We start from the raw sequence: 22,437 nt of genomic DNA, 5'->3' as shown, positions 1-22,437 counted from the left end.
TACAAACACTGGATTGAACACAGACAAAAGCTTGTAACTTTACAATGTTGGTTCCTACACAAAGGTACAGCGTTATTTTGCATTATAGCAAACCCATTGAAGTGAAAGAACAGGGAGCTATATTTAGATGTTTTTTCTGTAAGAGAAGCACTATAAATAGCCAGTGGTAATTCTCAGATAAAGTAGACATGTACGTTCATTTTAGACATTCATTTTCCAGCCAATGGTTCGTTTTTCACTGAATTGATACAGGGTTTTATAAATTTACTTTAAATTCGTAGTGCTTTGATTTCTTCTGCAAAACAGCTAAAATAACTACGAACTTGACATTGGTAAGACTACTTATCACTGAAGGATATAGAATTTCAGGAGATATACCTTCTGTGGACTTTTTTTTTATTAGTGTCTATAGTTTCTTCAATCTTGAGCTACTCTGGCTATTTTCTTGACATTTGGGGGAGGAAAAGTATTTTCTCTCTTTCTGAAGGTTCCTTCTCTAGAGAGTAGAATAATCTTGATTTGGATTAAAATATTAAATTCCGTATCTAAGCTTGAAAATGACTGTACTTCTGTCTCCTTAAACAAAGAAAGCAAGCTATATTTTCTGCCATAAAATTACTTTCCGTCAAAACAAAAAGTGGTGTCTAGAGCCATCTTTCTTCATGTCTGATTTCTCACATCAGTACAGCACAAAAACACATTTTCATTTCAGAGAAAACATGCTCCCTTCAAAAATGAATATACAAGCACTTTTAATGCTTTTTGAGCATGACAAGATCTCTACTATGTAGATGTCAACGTAGTCATCAGCAGCAAACCTTAAGAGGATTTGCTATTGGATTGCTATTGCTATGAAAAGGATTATTTTCTTTAAATCAAAGCTTTACAAATAAAAATAATGCTAGAAACAGTATGTATTCAGCAAAAGGTCAACACGTAAATTATGTTTTAAGAGAGACTGAAGATTTTTCCTAACACTTAAAGGAAAGTAAAATAAAGAAAGTAAAAAATTTAAGCATGCAGCAAACATACTGGTCCTTCCTTAAGAGAAGCAAGTACTTCATCCCACAGTTTCTGGTTCATACAATCTTCTCTAATCAGCCATTGCTGTTCTTGGGTCAATTGGAAAGCTTCTCCTTTCCCTCCATCTCCCATTCTCATGGCTTTAGGTGTATTTGTAGGTTCCTCTATACCTGCTTAAGATTATGACCATCAGACACAGTAATACCAGAGTGTTAGTCTAAGCTAATATAAGGGGAAGGCAAAACTGTTTCTAGAAGGGACTACATGGACTACACCCACAAAATGCAGCAATCAAATCCCTACTCCAACTCACTTCAGCTCAGCATTACTGCGGAATGCGCAGAAGACTGTTCATTTTTCTACTGAGCTTAAATAAAAAAACCCTAAGTGTAGTAAATAAATTCATAAGATCCCTAGGCTACTACTGTATCACAGAACATGTGCTTAACAATTTACACTGGTACTCCAAATAGCTTCACGTTTCTGCGAAGTTTTCATGTTGTTGGCTTACTAAACATAACAAGAAAGACTTTGCTGATGAATGCTAAAAAGTAAAAAGAAATACCATCGTCAATTGTCCTTTTCTGGTTTCCATTACTCTGGCTGGTTGGCTCCTGTTTCACAGTTTGCTTTTTAACCTTATCTTTCTTCTCCTTACTAGCCATGGCTTCCAAATAACCTTCTGGATACTAAAATAAAAAGCATAGATTTAAAACAAAAACCACCAGCATACAGGAATTTCCAAATATGAGCAAGACTAATTTCTACAAGACTCTGAAACCCTATGACTACATATTGGAATAATTACAAAATAATTTTTAAAACCCTAAATGATGTAGAAAAGTTTTAAATTGCTATCTATATTTGAGAAATTGTAGCCAAGTGAAAGGATCTAATTTAGAGTGAGTTCTGTTAAAATGAAACTGATATCCAAATCCATGCCCTTTCAACTACACAGTTTCCTGCAAAGTTGAAGATGATGGTATATAGTATGATAAACCATTGCCTTGCTGAGAAAAGAAATACTGTGTTAATTCTTTCCATCTTTCATGGATTCTGCAGTGTCTGATTCCTCCTGGCTCAGTTTACTTTTGTGCCTGAAATACATTATCTGTACAAACTCCTCAGTCGCACATAGAGAAAAGCACATAAAAATGAACACTTTTTTTGATTTCTCAGATATATTTTTCAAACTGGATTCAAACTCTTAATTTTCTAATATATATATGCAAAGTAATTCACTGCTAAGACAGAAAGCATCACCTACCATTCCTTCTGCTTTGTCAATTTTTAAAAGATTTTTCCAGTTTACTGGTAATTTTTTGTTTTGTTTTGTTTTTTTTGTTTGTTTGATTTTTAAGATCCTACCACAGTGAAGTACAGGAAAAAATGGGGCTTTAATTTAACTGATTTCCATTTTTGGATTGCATATACTTGAACTGAGAAAAAAAATCCCTGCTCTGCCAGCCCTGATTCGAACCTGTACACTCAGACCCAGTTTCTTTGACCGTTCCATTCCTTCTGAAGTCCAAGGTGCAGGCTCAACGTCATCTCTCCTCAGAAGATAGCGCCAAACTAAAAATCCACATTTTCCAATTTCTGGCCAATATTTCACCACCTACAGAAAAATATAGAATTACTGCCATTACAAGTGAAACACATATATAGAGTCGTACTTTCATTGTTCAAGAAGAAATCAGAATGCTAAGTCACACGTTATTATTATAAAGTGGCCTTTCCATTACCTGCAAAAGTTTTGTGTTTTTTTTTTTATAAATATAGTGTTCTTTATTTCAGATGTTGAGAAGTCATCAAACGTTCAAAAGCTAGAGCACAGCTGGAAGGTGTGAGGAAATTAGTTGATTTCCAGTGACGAATATCATTCAGTAAGCACATATAAGTAGCTTACATATTCAACTTTATATATCCTATTATTGGACTATGTTCTATTATCACTGCTCTGACTAATTTCATTTCAGTTCTTTGTGGGATGAACTAAGGCTAAAAAGCTATCAGGGAGAAAAAAGAATTCTTTCTTTTAAGCAATAACAAAGAATTTATAACGTAACACGTACAAGACTTTTTAAAACAGCTTTAGAAAAATGTTATGTTGTACACCGTAGAAATCAAAATACCTTGTAAATGCCATCATATCTGTTGCCCTCCTCTGGGGCATATTTGCTGATCCGCCGCCCTTTTGAACTACGTACGACTCTGACTGGCTTACCAGCTCTCCAATTCTTAGACTCTGCTCCATTTTTATCATCCAAGGGGGCATCACAGTTAAGTGCCAATGCCCTAAAGACAGATTTTAAATATTCATAAAACAGATTGCTTTGTACAACATATTTTTGAGAATTAATGTCATTACATCAAGTCTACTTCCCATACCTAATTATATTTTATCAAGAAGCATAGAATCTTTTAGAATATTTTTTAACAACTGCAGAACTGCAGAAGCAGTAAGTTCCACGCTACCACGTATGATTAAAAAAAAAAGGAACAAAAAGTACCTGGGTGCCAATGGTCAAGATGAAAACTCATCTAATATAGCTAAATAAAATAAATACTTCTAGATTTAATATCCTTCATTTTTAAAATTAATCTCTTCCCAGATAGTATTGAGGGAGTTAAAAAAAATACAACAAAAGGAAAACTTTCTCTATCATTCCCCACTAACAGAAGATTTTTAGACTTTTTAAGTGCATACACAGAATTAATGAATGCAAGAAAAAATGTTATATAGAAAGAGTACATAGTAACCGTCCAAAAATCTCTAAGTAACTGAAATCTCTCACATAATACATCAATTGCCTCAGAGTAGGAGTTAAATAATAATAGACAACTCACAGACAAGCAAACCTCTTTATCCTATATGAAGACTCTCTTCTAGAAACCCAGAGAAAAGCAGTAAGAATGTCCACACCTACCAGACCAAACTGCTGCAACAAACAGTATAGCATCTCTGCTATCATCGTCTGATTTAACCTCGGATTGAAAAGCCTTCAGAATCAGACTCAAATCAAACCACATCTCAGAACAGAAGAAATAATGTGGTTCATAAACAGTAACGGTACAAATATAAAATCCACATTGTAAAGAACGGCGTGAGACAGGGATACAATGAATATTGCAAAAAATATTTCATACATAGATAAATAAAAGAAGAAATATTCAGACAAGCAAAAAACAATTCTGATTATACTACATAGAGTCATACCAATCTTCTGCACCAAAGTGCTTGAGAGCTTTTATCAAAATTAGTAATGGAGAGCAGCACCTTACTATACTCTGTAAATATAGCATGGAGTCTACTGCTGCAAAGCTACAAGACAAGATTTGCCTGTGGATATTTCATTTCCTAAAAGCAGAAACATGCTGACACTTAGAAGCACAGCTCTTAATTCTATTTTGAAAAAGAAGTTGCTCTATTCACTGAAAATGCTTGCAAATCTATTGCTTAAACCTTCCATCTTCCCTCCTTGTTCTTGTTCACATCACGTTCTCTCTCTCTCTCTCTCTTCCTCCCTCCCTGCCTCTCTCCCTTTCTCAGCATCCAAGCCAGTCTTTTCCTCTCTCTCCTTTAAACACCACCAAAAAGCTGAAAGAATCTCTCTCCATTCTACTTAACAGCAGCACATCAGATGTAAAAGGAGGCCTAGCAAACAAAAGGTCTCAGTCAATCTTAGCACTCCACAGTTGTTATGTGGTCAGCTACATAACAGACATTATGCTCTTAGAAATAAAAAAGGATGGAGAACTCTTTGTTCAAGCAGTGTTTTTAAAGCACACAAAAATACTGTAAGTATATGTCTAATCTTTTTGGACATAAATGTTCTTTTTCAGGTGCCTGTTTTTTTAATAAAGCAACACTGTAGTTCATTGTTTTTCATGCAGAGCTATCATGGAAGAAAGGACTATCAAACTATGAAGGATTTCTTCTACCAGGGGAACATTCTTTTTTAACACTTAACTTTCATAGCTGACTTAACCATTTAATGTGAAACTTAAAAAAAAATAAATCAGCCTGAGAGAGTCACTTGGAATAGAAAAGTTGGAACACAAAAGTGTTGACAAACTTCTCACTAACTTAGAATAGAGTCCCTTGAAGGAAACTGTAGGACAATTTCAACCAGAGACAAGGCTAGTAGCTGCATCAGTAATACAGCAGGGTACTTCATTCAGGTGCAAACGTTTCTTTAAATCAGCAAAACATAATGCTTTATAAAATGCCTCTTTGCAGCAAGAGGCACCACCATTTACAAAAGTAGCATGTACAAGAGAGAATGACTTTTGCAAAATGTTAATTTTAAATTAAAGCATTATAACACAGCTTTTTGTTTTTGGAATACTTTTTTATTTTATCTGGAAAACTTACCTATTCATGTGTGTTAACGTCTGATCAAATGAATGTTCTCCAATCCTTTTATTTCCAGAAAGATCTCTACCTCCACTCCCAGTGTAAGTGAATTCATCTCCTCGATCCTGTGCAAGAAGATTATCCTTGTTTTTAACACTCCAAATCAAAGCAATTATATATATATGTATATATAAAGGCAATTTAATTTGCTCTATATACTCAGACAAAAAATATAGTCCAAAATATGGAAAGTCATGTTTTCTATTTCAGTATCATTGTCCTACAATAGTTGTGCCAGCGCGAAGTTACTGGTCTAGATATAAAATATTCACTAGAAAATCCCTATTAAAAACATTGTCTGCCTTTAAAATTAAAATTTTACAACTTTTAAAAAAATTACCTTTAAAAACAAAGTATTTCTTAAAGAACACATTCTAGCAAGTGGTGTAGCTCTTGCTAGAGCTTTGTTTTCCATAACAAAGATAATCATTATAGAATAAATAATTTGGAGAGTCATAAATAGCTTTGAGAGATCATTTCAGTTTGTGCAAGGGGCTGAGTGATAGTAAGTCACAGCCCTGTGTGCTTAAATACAAGGCAGGTGCTTTAATATAATAGCTCCAGCTACTCCGAACTAGTAAGAGCTTAAACTCATTTAGATTCACATTTTAAGCTGATACAACTATGTAGTATATTTCCTACATAGAATTGTATTTACAATGAAGGAAGGTTGATGAAATCTTTTGCCATGTACCAAAAGAACAATCAAAAGCTACATACACATAAGTAAAGCCAGTATATTACTATTTTCTTTAGGAAGTATGTCACAGAAATTCATATTACTCCTAGCAAATTCAAGAATTTCTAGAAAGAAAAAAATATACTTAAAATGGTATTTCTTTGGAGATGCAAATTTTGTACAAATCATGAAGCAATAGTATAATAGTAAATAATAGGAAAGTAAAGTTTATATGATTTTTTTACAATAAAATTCTGAACATACTTGTATGCAGTAGTAAAATTCAGTCAATTTCTTACCACTATTAAAAGTCTGACATTATTAAGGATCCATTGCAAGACTGTTACAGATATTTCATGACTGACAACAGCAGAAAAAGAGAGTTAGAAAGAGAAATGCTGGTTGTACAAGGCCATAAATTAATTATAGAAATGATTTTATCTTATTCTGTGTAGGGAAAACCCAACAGAAATTCAGCTGCTGTATTAGAGTGTTTCTGTCTCAAGATTTGTCTATACATAATAACAAGCAAGTGCTATGAAGCTGAAAAAAATACTCAAAACCTAACAAAGACATCATATAAACTCTGGTATATCCTTTCCTAAAACGGTCTACTTATCTGTGCTCAATGAATCTCCAAAAAAATAACAGAAACAGAATTGTGTTGTATAAGGACAATATATGAAACAATTTCCAAAAAATGAAAGACTGAAAAGGGAAGAACCATTTACCAAGAAAGGACAGAATAAATTGTATAGTCAGGTATCAGAGAATTGAGCTATGTTTTTTTTTTTTTTTTTCAATGATTGCTAATAACATCATGGCAAACAAAATGTGGAGATAGCACAAGGCTGATTGGGATAGCAATAATATGAATAGGGATGAATTTGCTTGATGAATCCAGCCCATTCAAATAGCTTATATTTTAACACTGAATAATAAGCTTGTGCAAACTTGAGAAAAACAACGATATATCAGGCAAAGATTCTGCAAACAGAATTGGAATGTTACTTTCATCTTTCTTTCATTTAAATACATACTTAATATCATAAGAATTAATTTTTATTAGTGTTCATGCAAAAAATCGATGAAGTCCTGCAAGAAACTCACAGTTTGACACAATGGCAAAACAAAAATTATGCTGATCCTTCAAAATGTTATGAAGGCTATAGACTGATGGTACTCTATATATTACACGAATATAACTAACATCTCATTGAAAACGTATGAATGTGAGCAAGAAAGTATCTCAGCATGTTAGGCATTCACAAACAGAAAATACGGCCTACGTCCTTGACCTACAGTACTCTTATGAACAGAATGTTTCTTGGACAGCATGAAATATAAAAAAAAGAGCTAAATGGTGTTTTACTAAGCATTGGCAACATTATTTTCCATTTTTTTAATCCACTTTAACATCATATCAAATTTTTTCCTCAATGTTTTAGAAACAACCAGATATGCAAAGACTTTCAAATGTACTTTGAAAAAGCACAAATAAGTAGTATAGATGAAAGTTTCACACTCAATCATGAAAGAAGCAGACAAACAGGCACGTAAGATGACAGTGACAGTCATAGTACCAGCAGTAAGAAGGGACAAAAAGGGCCTGGTCTGTGCAACAAAGTAGGGCTTATCAGGATGTGAAAATAATTCTGAATATAATGCAGGTATAGAGGAGACAATGAAATTCAGAAAATGATACAAGAAAGGTATTTTTTGGCATTAGCACTTTGCATGACTGATAGCTAACCATACAGAATAATAGACAATGTGGACAGAAGGCTGTCACAGAATAGAAGCTGTTGTGAAAATCTGAAACACTGGGAAGAAGCAAGTCCAACAAATTTTGTCAAGTATTTCCTTAGTATCGGAGGCAGTAAGAATGGACAAATACCAATTAAGAGTGAAAAGAAAGATATTTGGTGGCTATCATATAATGAGATACTCAAACTGTCTCACATTATTTTGGAGTTTCAAGTAGGTACCAAACCAGTTGGGTCCTGAGACCTTGGAAACATGACAGCATTTGAAAACAGCAAGTTTCACAGCATCAGTCGTCAGGTTTCCAGCTACATATTCAACTCAGGTGACAGACAGACTCTCAATGTAATGGCTGTAATGAACTTGTTATTTTGGATTCTCAGTAGTATAAAACAGAGCAGTGAATATCTGAAAAGAACTGTTCCCTTGGTAACATAGCACAACAGGATAATTCAGAAAATGTATATAGGACACTATGTCTCTTTTGCACCAGGGCTTACACTGGATTCAGGTGATCCAGGCAAGACCCGCAATCTCACTAATAAAGCTGCATATCACATATGCATTTCTAGGTAATCTGTTACTCACAATGGTCTTTGCATATAAAACACTGACTCAAATCTGAAGCTCTTTATTGAGACTTTATTTGGATTTAAAGCAATTTAAGTATGCAGTTCACTACAATACTTGCACTGCTTCTTTGCCACTGATGGAACTGATTTAGTGCTTCCAGTGTGCAATGAATGCCAAGTGGAGTTTCTGAAATGCTACATCCTCATGAGAAGGTTTGGGAAAATCCAGTGGACTAAACAGCATTTATTCGTTACTGGATTATTTCAAGCAAGAGGAACAACAGCTGTACTAACATATTGGGACTGATTACCCAAACACAAGAGTAGCATAAAGATACAGATCATTCAAAATGGACAATGAACCATTTCATGTAGTCTGTAAATGCTACACCACAGGCACTGAATGGTTTTAGTATAAATAAACCAACAAACCTAAGAAACAAGTATATTTGCCCAGGGTCCCTTCTGAGTCATTAGAGAGGCTACTCTTTTTTATACTTCCAGATTATTTTACCAGATGATGCAAATGATCACTGCAGATACTGTTCTCCAACAGATACTGAATCTCACTTCCAAGATTTCACTCACAATCCTATATGCAAAAGCACTTAAAGAAGAAGAAATAATTCTTCAGATTAAACTAAGGATACCACTCAATTAATTTACAACACTATATCAAACCAGCAGAAACATGTATCTTGAAACTTTTGAAAAGAGTAAATAAACAGCAGTTTTAAATCTGACCCAAAAAAACAATGACGCAAGCTTGGAAGAAGACAATTTTTAAACACAAAAGTGAAATTTCTTCTGCTATTTGATTTGATGAACAAGGAAGTCAAAATATTTTTATCATGAACGCTCTGATTGCACAATCATTGTTAATGTTGAATATCTAGTGTCTAAATGTTAGTCTATTCTGAAATACTTCTTAGATTTCAAATTCATGAAGAAATCTCACAATTTCTTCAGCTAATGTTCCCATTACAGTTACTAGCAAGAACAAGATTAGCAATATTAATATATTCAAGACTCTAAAGCTAACTATTGTAGGACTGTATCTTAAATAGTTAACCCACATAATTTGTCACTAAAATCCAAGATTAAACATTTATAAGAGGGAGACTAATATGCAAACGTTTTATGGGCATGTAATAAGCATGTAATAAGCATGTAGTAAGCATGTAATAAGCATGTAATAAGCTTCACATGCAAAACAATTTCACACACTTCTCATTTCATAACCTATGACTATACCCCTTCTCAATCTTGAGGGCAGATCCTTCACTGACAGAACTTATTGTTACTGAGCACTCAGAATGTCACAACTTGAGCAAAGTTGCAGACAAGTCTGGGTCTGCAGAACCATAAGTTTCCAAAGACACAGCATAAAAATGTCATGATCTAAAAGCCAGACAATGAATTCTGTTTCCTATAATATATTTTTGCAATTATTTTACTCCAACAGTGAACTGTTAATTTAAAGCCACAAGAAGGGCATTAAGATGACACATTAGCAAAGTGTGTAAATAAAGATTATAACCATATGGTAAAAGTTTCCCAAATGAATATATTTCTCAATCTTGTGAAAACTTACACACTATGTCATACTACTGAAATTCAAGTAAGAGTCACTTCTCTTTTCTTCTCATACAATAAAGTAACAGACGATTTTATCTAAATTTTAACGTAAAAGTTTAATTGGAGGAAAGATATATTATATTTTGGATACTTATTGTATAGAATTTGATTTTTCCCTGGGTATTCTTGTAGGAGTTTAATTTCAACCTTTTTGCACAGAACAGGGGAAATAGAATTAAACTGGAAAATAAAATTTGGCATATGAAAAAGAACTGAAAAAAAACCCCTAATTCAAAAAATGCACCTGGAAAAACAATTTTTTTAAAAAACCATTTTAAACATCCTTACTTTAGAGAACTTCAAAAAAGCTGACATTCATATGAATTTTTAGGTATCACCTGCAATATTTCTCCCCAGCTATGCTTCTTCAAACTCATATATGCCACTGAGGCTATGACAGTGCCTAAGTGTCTACAAAATCACATGATCCCAACTTCACTTAGCTAAACAGGAAGAGGCATGCAAAGGATTCAAATAACTTTATTAGATATTATTAATTTAATAATGACAGTAGCAGAAATAAGGGAACATCAGTATCACTACCAAAAAGAAGAAGATAGCAGATAGAAGATCTCATCCCAAGATAGTAGTTATAACTACTGAGCAACATTGTTCCTGAGGTGTACTGGCTAAGGTTCCTAGAGTTCGGGTTAGAGTTGATTCAAAGGACATAGTAATGTACCCCAACACCAAGTACCTCCTCATATGACTTGTTCAACAAAGAGACACAGACACCTTCAGAGACAACACCCTGCAGCTGCAGGTACTGTCAGCAAAGAATACATTACATTCTGAGGCTATTTCAGATGCTTGTTTCTTTCTCCAATGCCTTTGTCCTTGTGATTAGCAGCTACGCATGTTGTAAAAAAAATGGACTGCTTACTGCTTTATCCTTCACCTGATGCATGCATGATTCAAAATCCCACCTGGTGGAACCGAACTGCAGGAAGGGATGTACCTTGTGTAAACATTATTTGATTGCCGAGAACGGTAATCTATTCATAAACAAATGTTGATCAGCATCATGAGAAGAAAGTTGGAGGCAGTTAATTTTATTTAGCAACATAACTGCTTTGGTTGCTCTACTTAGACCTTACATCGAAGTAGAAATTTTTCCAGCAACTTTGGGGATGATAGCACAAGATACTGAGACTTTCCTATGAAATTCTGAAAGCACTAATCAGTAGGAATCAAGAACCTTCAGAACTTCACAGAAACAGGTAACAGGTGCCTTTTATCCTTGCTTCATTAAAATAAACACATTGCATAAACAAAACCAAAGGACGAGGCATTTATCTGACTTGAAAGCAATAAAAATCATGACCAAAGAACATAAAATTACTTGCATATCATTGTCAGATTTTACATAATACTAAATTGAGACTCTGAAAGTATACTGAAATTTTACTATCCTAAATGATGTAAAATTCAGCTGCAATTTCTTGCTTGACCATAAGCATGAGCATAAGCATTCTTTAAGAGATATTTGCTTATATATTTCTCTCCAAAGTACTAAGAACTATTGGATTTTTTATCAGTGGTAGTTATTTTTTTTCACAATTGTATTTGCACAAGCAGTAAGGCTCATATCAACAACAAACATAACCCTCTATCTTTAAAAAGATTAATGTATTAGAACAGCAAAATCATTGCTTGGATAAATGACATACCACTTCATCCTCAAATCCTCCAGCTAAGACAAGTGAGTAAGCTCCATCATTACTGCGTCCATGGATTCCACCCACATGTGGTCTGTGAACACCTGCTTCGCTCACCTGGTAACAGAAAAAGGACAGTTTCTAACATCTTTTTCAACCAAACAGCTATCTATAATAACTTTTAACAGTGAACTTTCTGCTTAAAAAATTGTGTAGGGGTGTCTATGTAAATAGTTAATGTACAACTACCATCAAAGGTGAGAATTCCACCTGTTTTTAAGGAAGAAGAGCCAAAATAATGATATCTAAAAAAGGGAAGGACAATGTAGGACAGTTGTGACACCAGAAGATGTAAATGTACACTTTCTTCTTTGGGAACATTTTCCATGATTCTTTCCATGAGCAGTATTTAAGACTGTACATATTGCTATACCCCATTTGATAAAATTTTGTATTTGTTAACTATGGAAGATCACAGTGACCTGTGTAAAGATCACCCTGTCAGGTACCACTAAACTAACATGCTATTACTCTGTGATCAACTCAGAGGAATACTATGGCACAGCCTAATGAAACAGAAGTCACTGAATCAAAGTGTAGATCACAAACTAGTTCTCCAACCAGGATAACTCTCAGATAATGAACGTGCAACTTAGCTGCAACCACACCACTCAAGAGCTGCTGTTGTAGCATAAACCTGCAACATCATTAGTCTGCTGGGATGTATCTCCCACAAAAATTAATATATTAACCAGATTTTTGCTGCTTGTTCCAAACTACCAAATTATATGTAAAAATTAACAAGAATAAACAAGAGATGACATATTAAATTCTGTACTTTCTCACTACATGATGTCAAAAATATTATTAATAGAATTAAGGTTCCCAGCATAAAAACAATTAGGATCCTTCTTCATACCTTCTTATACTCCTTCAAACCTAGGCTTTGTCTGTTCTTCTGATTCTGCCTCTCCCACTCCCGTACCCCTTTTTCCATCCTATACTTTTAAGCAACTTCCATAAAAGTTTACGCTCTTTTGCTATAGTCTTGTACTTTCAAAATACTACAATACATCAAATCAAAGGTCCAGCTGGCAAAGAAAAAAAAAAAAAGCTGTCTCTAACAACAGACAAGAGCAGACAGCTGTGCACAGTATGAAAACTCTGTAAGGATACAATGATCCTTCCTTGTACAATTTCTCAGCAAACAGCTGTCTAGGGCTCCAACTTCCTAAATTACTTAGAACTTTTTGAACCCATAGTACTCAAGAGAAAAAAGAGTTCACAATAGTGCTGCTTGTCTTATGAACTAGAACTAGCTTGTTCCTTTTGAATCAGTCACCTGATATTTTTTTATTTTGATGACCCCTTTTCTGCATTACAGAAGTATGTATACAGATTGTTCCTTAATCATGCTTTTCATTCTGTACTTCATTTTACAGACTTCAACCCCACACCATCTTTTTAATCCTCTTCCATAATGAAAAGTATTTTCACTTGAATTAAAACTATCCCATTCCTTTAATCATCCTGATTGTTGTTCATAATAATATCTACTATTTTCCTAGCCCTCCCTTTCAGAATATTTTAACTCCGGATTTACTTTTTTGATCACTACTGGACATTAAGAGAGCATATTTTCAAAACTAGATGTTAAGAGATCTTCCTAAATAGTAATGAAAAGAGTAAGTAGCTGAAAGCCCATTACAATTCATATAAAGTTAGAAATGTTCCCAACCCCAGGTTTACTATCCACAACAACTTAGGACTCTCACCTAACTTTATCAGCTATTTAACAATTTTTCCAGACCATTTATGTGCATGCTGAATAAAAAGGCCCCACTATTGCACTCCTCTTTCCTGCTGTATTAAACATCCTTTCATTCATTCCTCCCTCCCTTCTTTCATTTCCAGGACTCATCAATTAAATTTAGGTTTCTGGTAGGTGATTCAACCCAAAGATGAATTCTGGTAAGTAATTCATGCCAAAGATGCTCTTCAGGTGCTCTCTCCAGAAGCAATACTTAGTCAATTTTCTTCTAGGGAAAAGAGAGTTTGTGTCATGAAAAACTACACAAATCAAAAATAAAGAATCTAAAGTCTCTAAATTCTCATAGATCTGCTTAAGAGAAACCCATTTCTCATACAGAAGACCAGTTATATGAGAAACAAAAGTGTAATTTAAGTGGCCATGTAGAAAAGGTTTTTTTTTTTTTTTTAGTGAAATGTTTCATTTGTACCAAAAATTAAATTGTTAGGTATAAATGGTAATTGCCTTTTGTTGTCTATTCCACACACATACGCACACACATATATATACACAAAATCATGATTCTTTGCTTAATTTTCTTACAAAAGCAGCTCTGTAATTCTGTTCCTTTTCCTGCCAGCGCAAGAAAGATCAGAAAACTATCAGCTTTTGTGTCACCAATGGAGTTCCTAAGAAAAAGGCGAACTTGCAACTTTAATTACTTCTGAAGCCATGAAAAAACTTTATTTGGAGATTTTGAGTTTGCATAGGTGACTTCAGAAACTTCTCTTACTTGGTGATTTTAGAAACTTATTTATGAAACTATGCTTAATCTGGAAGCCAATAAAAATATAACTATTTTAATTCCTTCCAAAAAAGTTCTTCAAGCACAGGAGAGGTCAGCAAAATATCCTGAAGAATCGAAATGGAATTTTCCTCTTAACTAAGTAGTTGTGTGTTAAAATCACTGGGATAATGAACAGCATGATTTCACAGTGCAAAATTAATTTGCTTATAATCTGGTATTGACAGTAGCACTCATGATGTACACCAGTGTGCCAGTGTGAGAAAGAGTAAGTTTAGTTTTTAACTGCCTCATTGTGATTTCTACCAATGAGAGAAACTGAAAACTGTTGCTATATAGAAAATGTCTGCTGCAAACCATATCAGCCTTAAAAATTGCACACTCTCCCAAATCCAGAATTCTTCAGACAGTAGTGAAGACACTACCATCGGATGAAATCTTCCTGTTAAGTATTTGCTTCTATCATTTGAATAATAAAACATCTATCTTCTTCTCATAAGAAAGCAGGTGATAAAAAGTTCAGAGAGCTAATCAGAAAAGGCTTCTGATTCTTGTTATGCCCATGTTTAAGCACAGAAGAAAAAAATGTTTCTATTCTTCTGCATGTGAAGGAAAACACTCAGTTACCAACTATTACACATGTAGGAGACAAATAATTAACTGATTTTGAAAATAAATAAGTATCCATTTCCCTGACACAAACAACAAAAAATCAAAAAATAGAACAAAAATCAGGGAGATCAGATAAGATCAGGGAAAACAAAGAAAGTTTGCATTTTCTTGGACACTTCATAGTACTGGCATAAAAAAAAGCTATCCCATCATTCCAGCTTTTTAAAAAGCTTACATATATATATATAAAAAACATACATATATATATAAATTTTATGTATATATTCATAAAGTGCCTATCACCATATTGATAAGCATTCTGCCCCTCTATATATCGGCACAGTACTGTATAACCAAAATATGAAATGGACTGGGAAAAATAAATTCCCTTCTAGCCCAGATGGGATGATATTTCACCCAGTTTTTTTTTGTTTTTTTTTTTTTTTTACTAATCTAGTTTACTTCAGAACCTAACAAATATTTGGAACAGAAAATGAGACAGTGCAAGAAGTAGCAAATGCTGAACGGACAGCTCATTTTATTAGTAGTACAGGCTTATGCTGTTTTAAGATGTTCACCTGCTTAAAAGAATAGTTGGACGTCAGTTATGCATGACCAAAAAACCTAGCAGTTAGTCAACTTATAGTGATATCATCTACTGTTTTTGAAATCCACAGTCTACATTTCTTTAGTGGGATGACCAGTTCACGTGAAGGAGAATTCAGAAAACACTTGACTCTATTCACTAAGTATCCCACTTAGAATTTTAACATGTGAAATTTGTTTATCCTCATTACAACAGACTTCTATTTAAAAATAATTCAATTTTTTTAAAAACACTACTTATTAGCTGTATTATAAAATCTGTATGCTTCTATTTCATTACCGTTGGCATCACTTCCAGTATCATACTGTATGTGCTTTATCTTGTCTAGGTGAAAATGAAAATTATCAATCTAAATTTACATTAGTGTCCAACACATTTATTATTATTCATGTTTACTTCAACTACAGCTAATACTGAAGCAACATACCATACCTGAACTCTGAATTTCCAAGTTGTCCCAACGGGAACACCAGGAATAGGTCCATAATGATTTGAAGGAACAATGGTGCATTCCTTAGTGCGACCAACACAGGCCATGCCCTAAAAACACAGAATGAATTAATGTTATAATATTGAATACTATTTGCAAAATCAGATACAGATGTCAGGAAATCTAGTCATTATAAAAAATACATACTTTAAAATGCATTAACAATCGTTAAATAAATGTTTTAAGTAATGTGTGTTCATGGTTTTTGGGGGGAGATTGGGAGTTGGGTTTTTCGCTTTTACCTCTAGTCACCTTAATAATTCTTCTACTGCTTTAACTGTCAGTAGATAGTGGGCAGGATTCATCATTGTCTCATAGTCTGTGCAACCCAGTACTGAATTTTGTGTAGTGCATATAGAAGTATAATTACAGATGTAGCACATACATGAACAATCAGAGTAATAGCTATTTCTAAAACACACTCTACCTTGCCCCAGTCTCTCTGGCTTTCAGTACTGGCAGATGGCATCTTTGCTTTCTTTTTACTCTGTTTGAGCTTTTCTCCAGCCTTTACAACTTCATTAGAATCATTTTTGCAGGAAGGACAATACCTAAAAAAACGGTTTTAGTAAATTCTCAATTACTTCATAATAATGGCAATACATTTCCTGTAGCCAAAATAGTGTCAACTGGTTTATCTTGACTGAATATTTAAAGCTAGCAAATATATACCAGTCTCAAGCAGCTGAAGCCTACAGTTGAAAAAAAAAATGAACCCAACATGAACAAATGCTGACAACTTTAAAATAGGGCATTTCAGTTTTTTTGAAGGTAGAGTGTTAGAGGCAAAACATTTCGCTATTCTTTCTCACATGATGTGTGAGACGTCCCCATGTGTCCTGTATTCTCTCTTCATTCTGTCCTCTTTCGTTCAGACCATGTAAAGGAGAAGATAGCCGAGATTAGAGTATGCTGCTAACCAGTGCTCGTGGTTTGTTTGTACGTCCTGCCCACTCTACCCTTATTTTCTGCATCTACTGCACTAAATTTCACTGCAGACAGCTGAATGTGAAACAGAGCCAAGACACCATGTACTATGGGTAGACAGACAGACACACACACACGCACACACACATTCATTAATCCTACCCCACAATGCCTAAGGCACTTGGAACACAGCACTGGGACTCATTCCAGATAACACAAAGCCAGCCTGATAGGAAAGAAGGAGATAGCAGTACGCTGTGACTGCAGCAGAGAGAGAAGGGAGGTACACTGGCCGTTTTACTGCTTCTAAAAACACTTTCATCCCACTCCAGGAATGCTAATGCAAAGGTAATTAATTGTCCATGTTTCTGGCTCCCATGGGTTAAGTTTGGCCCACAAGCTGCTAATGGAAGACGCCTGATCTAAAATAACATTGATAACTTAATTTAGATTACTACCACTACTGCTACTACTACTACTGCTGTTTTGGATTGATGACCTTATTTGGTTATGAACAGAAGATTTAATGATTAATGTCCACAGAAACAGATTTCACTATGCCAGTAGAGGTGATGAACCATTAAGACAATGAAGTTACATTGATAATAAGAAATGAAAAATAATACAAGATGTTGAATTTGTCTAGCACTAAGACTTTGGATGATATTACTACAGTTGTTTGGAAAAAAGAGTATGCAATGGCCACCTGCAAAGAAGGAAGATGATAAAATGCAAGTTCACAAGGTGAATTTAACAATGGCATTCCCTGCTTTTTGATAGCATAACCATATTATCCTAATAGCTTTTAATGTAAGCTTCTCATAGAATATTAAATACTGTTTAGCATATAGAAGGGCCTCATCTCTGCAAGAGAACCTTATTATCATTTCCCAAACTGCAAGTTTATCCCCTGCAGGGAGTTTGCCAAATCTTTCCACTTCCAAAACAAGCAAGATCTAGCAAGATGTTAAGGATCACACGGCCATTACCCTTTGCTCCTATGTAAGAAGGGAGAATGCAGACCTCCTCTTTGCTAGGAGATACTGCTTTGCCCAGTGTAACTGAGCTACTTCTACATAAAATCAACCATTAAGACTGCAGAGGGCTGGTATTACTAAGTATCTCAAAATAACTATTATAGAGCCATCTCCATAACAGTACCTCTTCCACCCAATGATTTCATCCACAGATGCAACTATATATTTACTTGAATAAACGGATCTTAAGGCTCGCATTGTTACACAGCAGACAAAAACAAGTTAAAATGCTTGACAGCCTTTTTGCAAGACATTTTATATGAATATTATGAATATGTTTTTTTATATTATAGAATTAACCTTCTACTACTTGTGGAAATTCATAATCATTTTGTGAGGAATGCAAGTAGAAGGGTCTAAACTTGTATGTAACCCATGACCTGAGAGACTATAAAGGCCATATTTTCAGCCAATTCAATTTTTCTGTGGTTGCCTACAGAACACCACATTTCCTGTAAGGAGGGAAACCATCCTATGGATCTATGCTATGCAGTTATGGTCATGCTATTGGAAGAGGGTAGGGATATCTTAGAAGTAATTCCAACACTTTGAAAAAATTTGCATTCTTCAAACTTTCTTTGTAACTCTCTGAAATAGAAGTAGAATAACTCCTAAGAACATCTTCTTAGAAGTTTTTGAAAAAGAATGGGTGCCAGTGAAGATTCGAACAGTAATAACTAATCTGAAAAATCATCTGAGGCACCCAGCAGGCCAAGATAATCTTAGCACGCTAACTAAATCAAAGAGACACTGGTGGCTGGTGAGATTTCAATATTAGTATCCTAACACGCCTATCAAACTTGCTGTATATTTGAGGATACAGAAGAAACTACAGAAAATAAATAGTTCTCAGATTTGAACAAAGGATTTTGTGACTTTGTGTTTAGAGGGTCACTGACTTGGAGCATATTTATTTTCTTTATGAGAAATTTAACTGTGATTAATAGTGGAAAATAAATGAATTTTACTGTTGCTGGAGTACTGAATTTTGGGAGTAAGTAACTGAAGAAGAATGGATGGACTGAACAGATGTATACTTCCAGCCAGGTGGTCTCAATGAACATTCTGAATGAAGGAAGTCAAAAAAGACCTTCTATATCCAAAGGTCAAGCACTATGAAGTAAAAATACTGTATAAGGACTGCAGTCAATAATAAACCATTTGTGTGTTGAGAATGGTTTCCAACATGACATCAACTCACTAATGCTGGCAATTAGTAGGAAGCAAGAAGATGCCATATACAGCAAGAACAATCTGCCCTGACAGTAGAAAACTTAGGGATAGTTATGACTAGTATGATGCGTAATAAACATTGCTGAATAAACACTGTCATTTTGCACATGGAAGAAGTGGAAGGCACAGAGGCAATATTGAAATAAATGCTATTCTTAATTCCAACTACCACTCCAAAAAGAGTGGATACAATGCTTCTCAATGCAGAAATTTCATAGGACAAAGAAAAAACAGTAGCCTCAGTATTGCTGCTGAGAAATACCTATCACTGTTAATCTCTCAATTGCTTAATCACACATTGGCATAAATATAGAAGGAGCTCAGAAAAAAATTGATGCCACAAAGAACAGGCACAGCATTAGTGACTTACCAATACACAAACTTACTTTGCATGTGGCATCCACTACAGTATAGTGGATTGAGTTATTTATTTCCAAAGAATGTTAAAACTTCCATAGCACTTTAATGGATTTTTTTTTATTTGAAGTGTACCGTTCCACAAAAATTAATCACAAGGCCCAAAGATATTCCATAAAATGTATTCATAGACATCTTAGACATTAACTGATGTCTACATAATGGAAAACTTCACTTGAATGAAGTTCTGTTTATTACTCATTTATAAAGGATTAGCATCTCATGTAAGTCACAGGCAGGTTATAAATATGAACAGTGTAAATTGTATATAGCTAATAAAGACAAAAAATGGCACAGCGCCCAAGATAACTTACTGGGCTGCTAGTGGTTCCATGCAGACTCACTTCAAAATACAGTTACCTTGATTTGACAATGTGAGTTAGCTTGGTTTTCCTGCTGGCAGAACCAGGAACAGTAAAAAGGAGAACAGCAAGCTGGTGGATCTCGCACAGCAGGAGATATGAAAGGGGTAGAGGCAACCAGAAGACATGGGAAGGTCTCAGGGCCAGCAATAGCGGCAGAGGATGAAGTGAAAGAGAAAGGTGAGGGAGTGTTGTTCAAGCAGTGGAGCTTGAATGAAATTAAGAGACAAGGGAACAACCACTGTAAGTAAATATAATCAGATCAGGCAATGTCCTAATGATCACAGTGAATAAAATGAACATACCAGTTTTTGAAATTATGTAATGATCATTAAAGCTTACTACTAATCCTTTATGAATGATTTAAAAGAATTATCGTGACAGAAAACATAATGGTTTACATTAAGTGGACAGATGAATAACACACCAGAATTACAAAAATTCTTCAGTCGTGTCTCTTATGAGGTACAAATAACAAAGAGGTACCTTGTGCAGAATGGTAATATAGATAAGTAAATCATCCTTGTATATTTACCAGTCCTCATCTTCTGGTATCTTGCTTAAAGGAGGGTTCAGGCAGTATATATGATAAGCCATATTACATTCATCACACAGGAGTTGCATGTGAGCATCCTGTTTTCCACCACACAAATAACATGAACAAAAACGGCATTCCTTATCTGGATCAGCCCTACAGTGCTTGCACTCAGGGCCACTTTTTCCTGTCAAAAACAAAGAAAAAGTCAAATGCCATGTATCTTAGAAAACTGCATTACTCTATCAACAGGAAACAATTCTTTCTGCACATGAACACTGTCCTCTTGAAATTTATTTATTTTTTTTCCACCACAGTAACTTTTATTTGACTACCTAGGCCAACGGGATTTTTTGTTGTATAAACCAGCAGCGTCTCTTATTTTCTCCTCACCAGCCCACTGTGCCTCACTGCCTCCAACATGACACCAGCATACTCTGCCTACAGATGAAGCCTTGAACAATCGTTAGTTGGAGTCTTCTTAAATTCAGCCATGAAAAAATCCCAGTTGGTAACAGTCAAATGCAGACAGAACTGCAATCTAGAACAGCTCTCTTCCCCTTAAAATTAAATTTACAGTTGCATAAAAGAATTAATAGTCTGAGAACATAGTCCACCTCAAAATCACCAGTTTTTCAGAGCAGCAGTTTAGTTTACACACAAAGAAACACTAGCTTTCCAGTTTAGCTCACTTGGAAATTTGGACTAAATGAACACTGCTATGAAAAAAAAAAAAGACAAAAAAAAAACATTGGCATTGGTTCCCAAATCATTCAGTAGCCTAAAATAGATATGAAAGAGCAGAATATAGCAGAATTAAGACTTACAGGAAAAATGTTTGAAACAACTGGGAAGTCCAGAGGAATGAGAGAAGACTTCAGAAGAGAACTTGATCACTGCTCAAATAATTCCTTCATTAAAAGAAAAAAAAATCATAGAATCATAGGATATCCTGAGTTGGAAGGGAACCACAAGGATCACCAAGTCCAACTCCTGTCCATGTTCATATGTGTTCTGTGTGAAAGATATCTAGAAATGCCATGGAAGTGAACTTGACCTTCAACTAGCCTAATATAATAATTAACTGAGTAATTCCAAGCTGCTCTTGAAATATCATCTTATCTGAAAGAAGTAAATGTCTTTGAATCAGAAGGCACAGAAGACTACAAAGACTATTTGAGAGTTTGGAGTTGGATGTAGGAAGTTGCAGAATCTAGATGCCTGCAATAATACAAAGACTTTTTTTTCTGAAAGTTTAGAAGATAGGAAAATAGAAAGGCTTATTAACTAACTTTCTTCATTCATTCTGTTAAGTTTATAACTTGAAATTCTGGCTATCTGGTCCTACTATAACATTCTATAATTTAATTCACTTAGATGGACAGACTGTTTATCTGAAGCTTTGAGACAGCTGTAGACTGTCAGAAATACTATAAAGTACGAACAACAACCTTTTCTTCCTTCTGAAGAAGAAGTGGTAGACAACAAGGTAGATAACGTTCGTTCCTGTTACTACTTCCACTTTAAGAGAAAGAAGGTGAGAGGGAATACAATAAAGAGTTTAAGACAGATGAGGAAAATCATAGGTAAAAACATTTTTACTACTGACAGCGGCCTTCAGTTTGTTAGAGTAATATGTACTCTCTTTGTGTACTCTAACTGGGAAATCTCAATGCAAGCTCAGAAAAAGGAATAGGGAAGACTGGGCCACAAAATGTTCTCAGGAGCACAATTCTGGGAGAAAAAAATAACCATGAGTTATAGTAGTTCAGAAACTGAAAGAGCTGGAATACCAACACGTGGAATAAATCTTCTTGTAAGTCCATAGGCAAACTATCTGAGAAACTTCTGAACTGATTGATAATGTCTTCTCAAAAGGGCAATTTGCCTAGAAGGACAGTCTAGCAG

The 22,437-nt window shown here is 34.7% G+C and overlaps 1 protein-coding gene across 12 annotated transcripts in view; it reads right to left on the bottom strand.

Moving 5' to 3' along the window:
* Nucleotides 1-22,437, bottom strand: part of UHRF2 (ubiquitin like with PHD and ring finger domains 2) — an 84,854-nt gene that overhangs the window by 3,687 nt on the left and 58,730 nt on the right. For 10 of the 12 annotated variants that reach the window (XM_040540490.1, XM_040540498.1, XM_040540495.1 and 7 more), the window contains 9 exons: nt 20,530-20,716; nt 16,446-16,569; nt 15,961-16,068; nt 11,767-11,871; nt 5,402-5,508; nt 3,159-3,321; nt 2,504-2,641; nt 1,589-1,712; nt 1,033-1,196 (listed from right to left, as the gene is read on the bottom strand). In XM_040540490.1, the coding sequence (XP_040396424.1) occupies nt 1,033-1,196; nt 1,589-1,712; nt 2,504-2,641; nt 3,159-3,321; nt 5,402-5,508; nt 11,767-11,871; nt 15,961-16,068; nt 16,446-16,569; nt 20,530-20,716 (1,220 nt within the window). The remainder of the gene's footprint in view (nt 1-1,032; nt 1,197-1,588; nt 1,713-2,503; nt 2,642-3,158; nt 3,322-5,401; nt 5,509-11,766; nt 11,872-15,960; nt 16,069-16,445; nt 16,570-20,529; nt 20,717-22,437) is intronic. The other 2 variants (XM_040540492.1, XM_040540501.1) reach the window with 2 other exon arrangements.

The sequence above is a fragment of the Cygnus olor genome, chromosome Z, assembly GCF_009769625.2.
Source record: "Cygnus olor isolate bCygOlo1 chromosome Z, bCygOlo1.pri.v2, whole genome shotgun sequence".
In the NCBI taxonomy this organism is placed as follows: domain Eukaryota; kingdom Metazoa; phylum Chordata; class Aves; order Anseriformes; family Anatidae; genus Cygnus; species Cygnus olor.
Note: the sequence above shows the minus strand (reverse complement) of the source record. Positions and strands in the feature narration are given on the sequence as shown.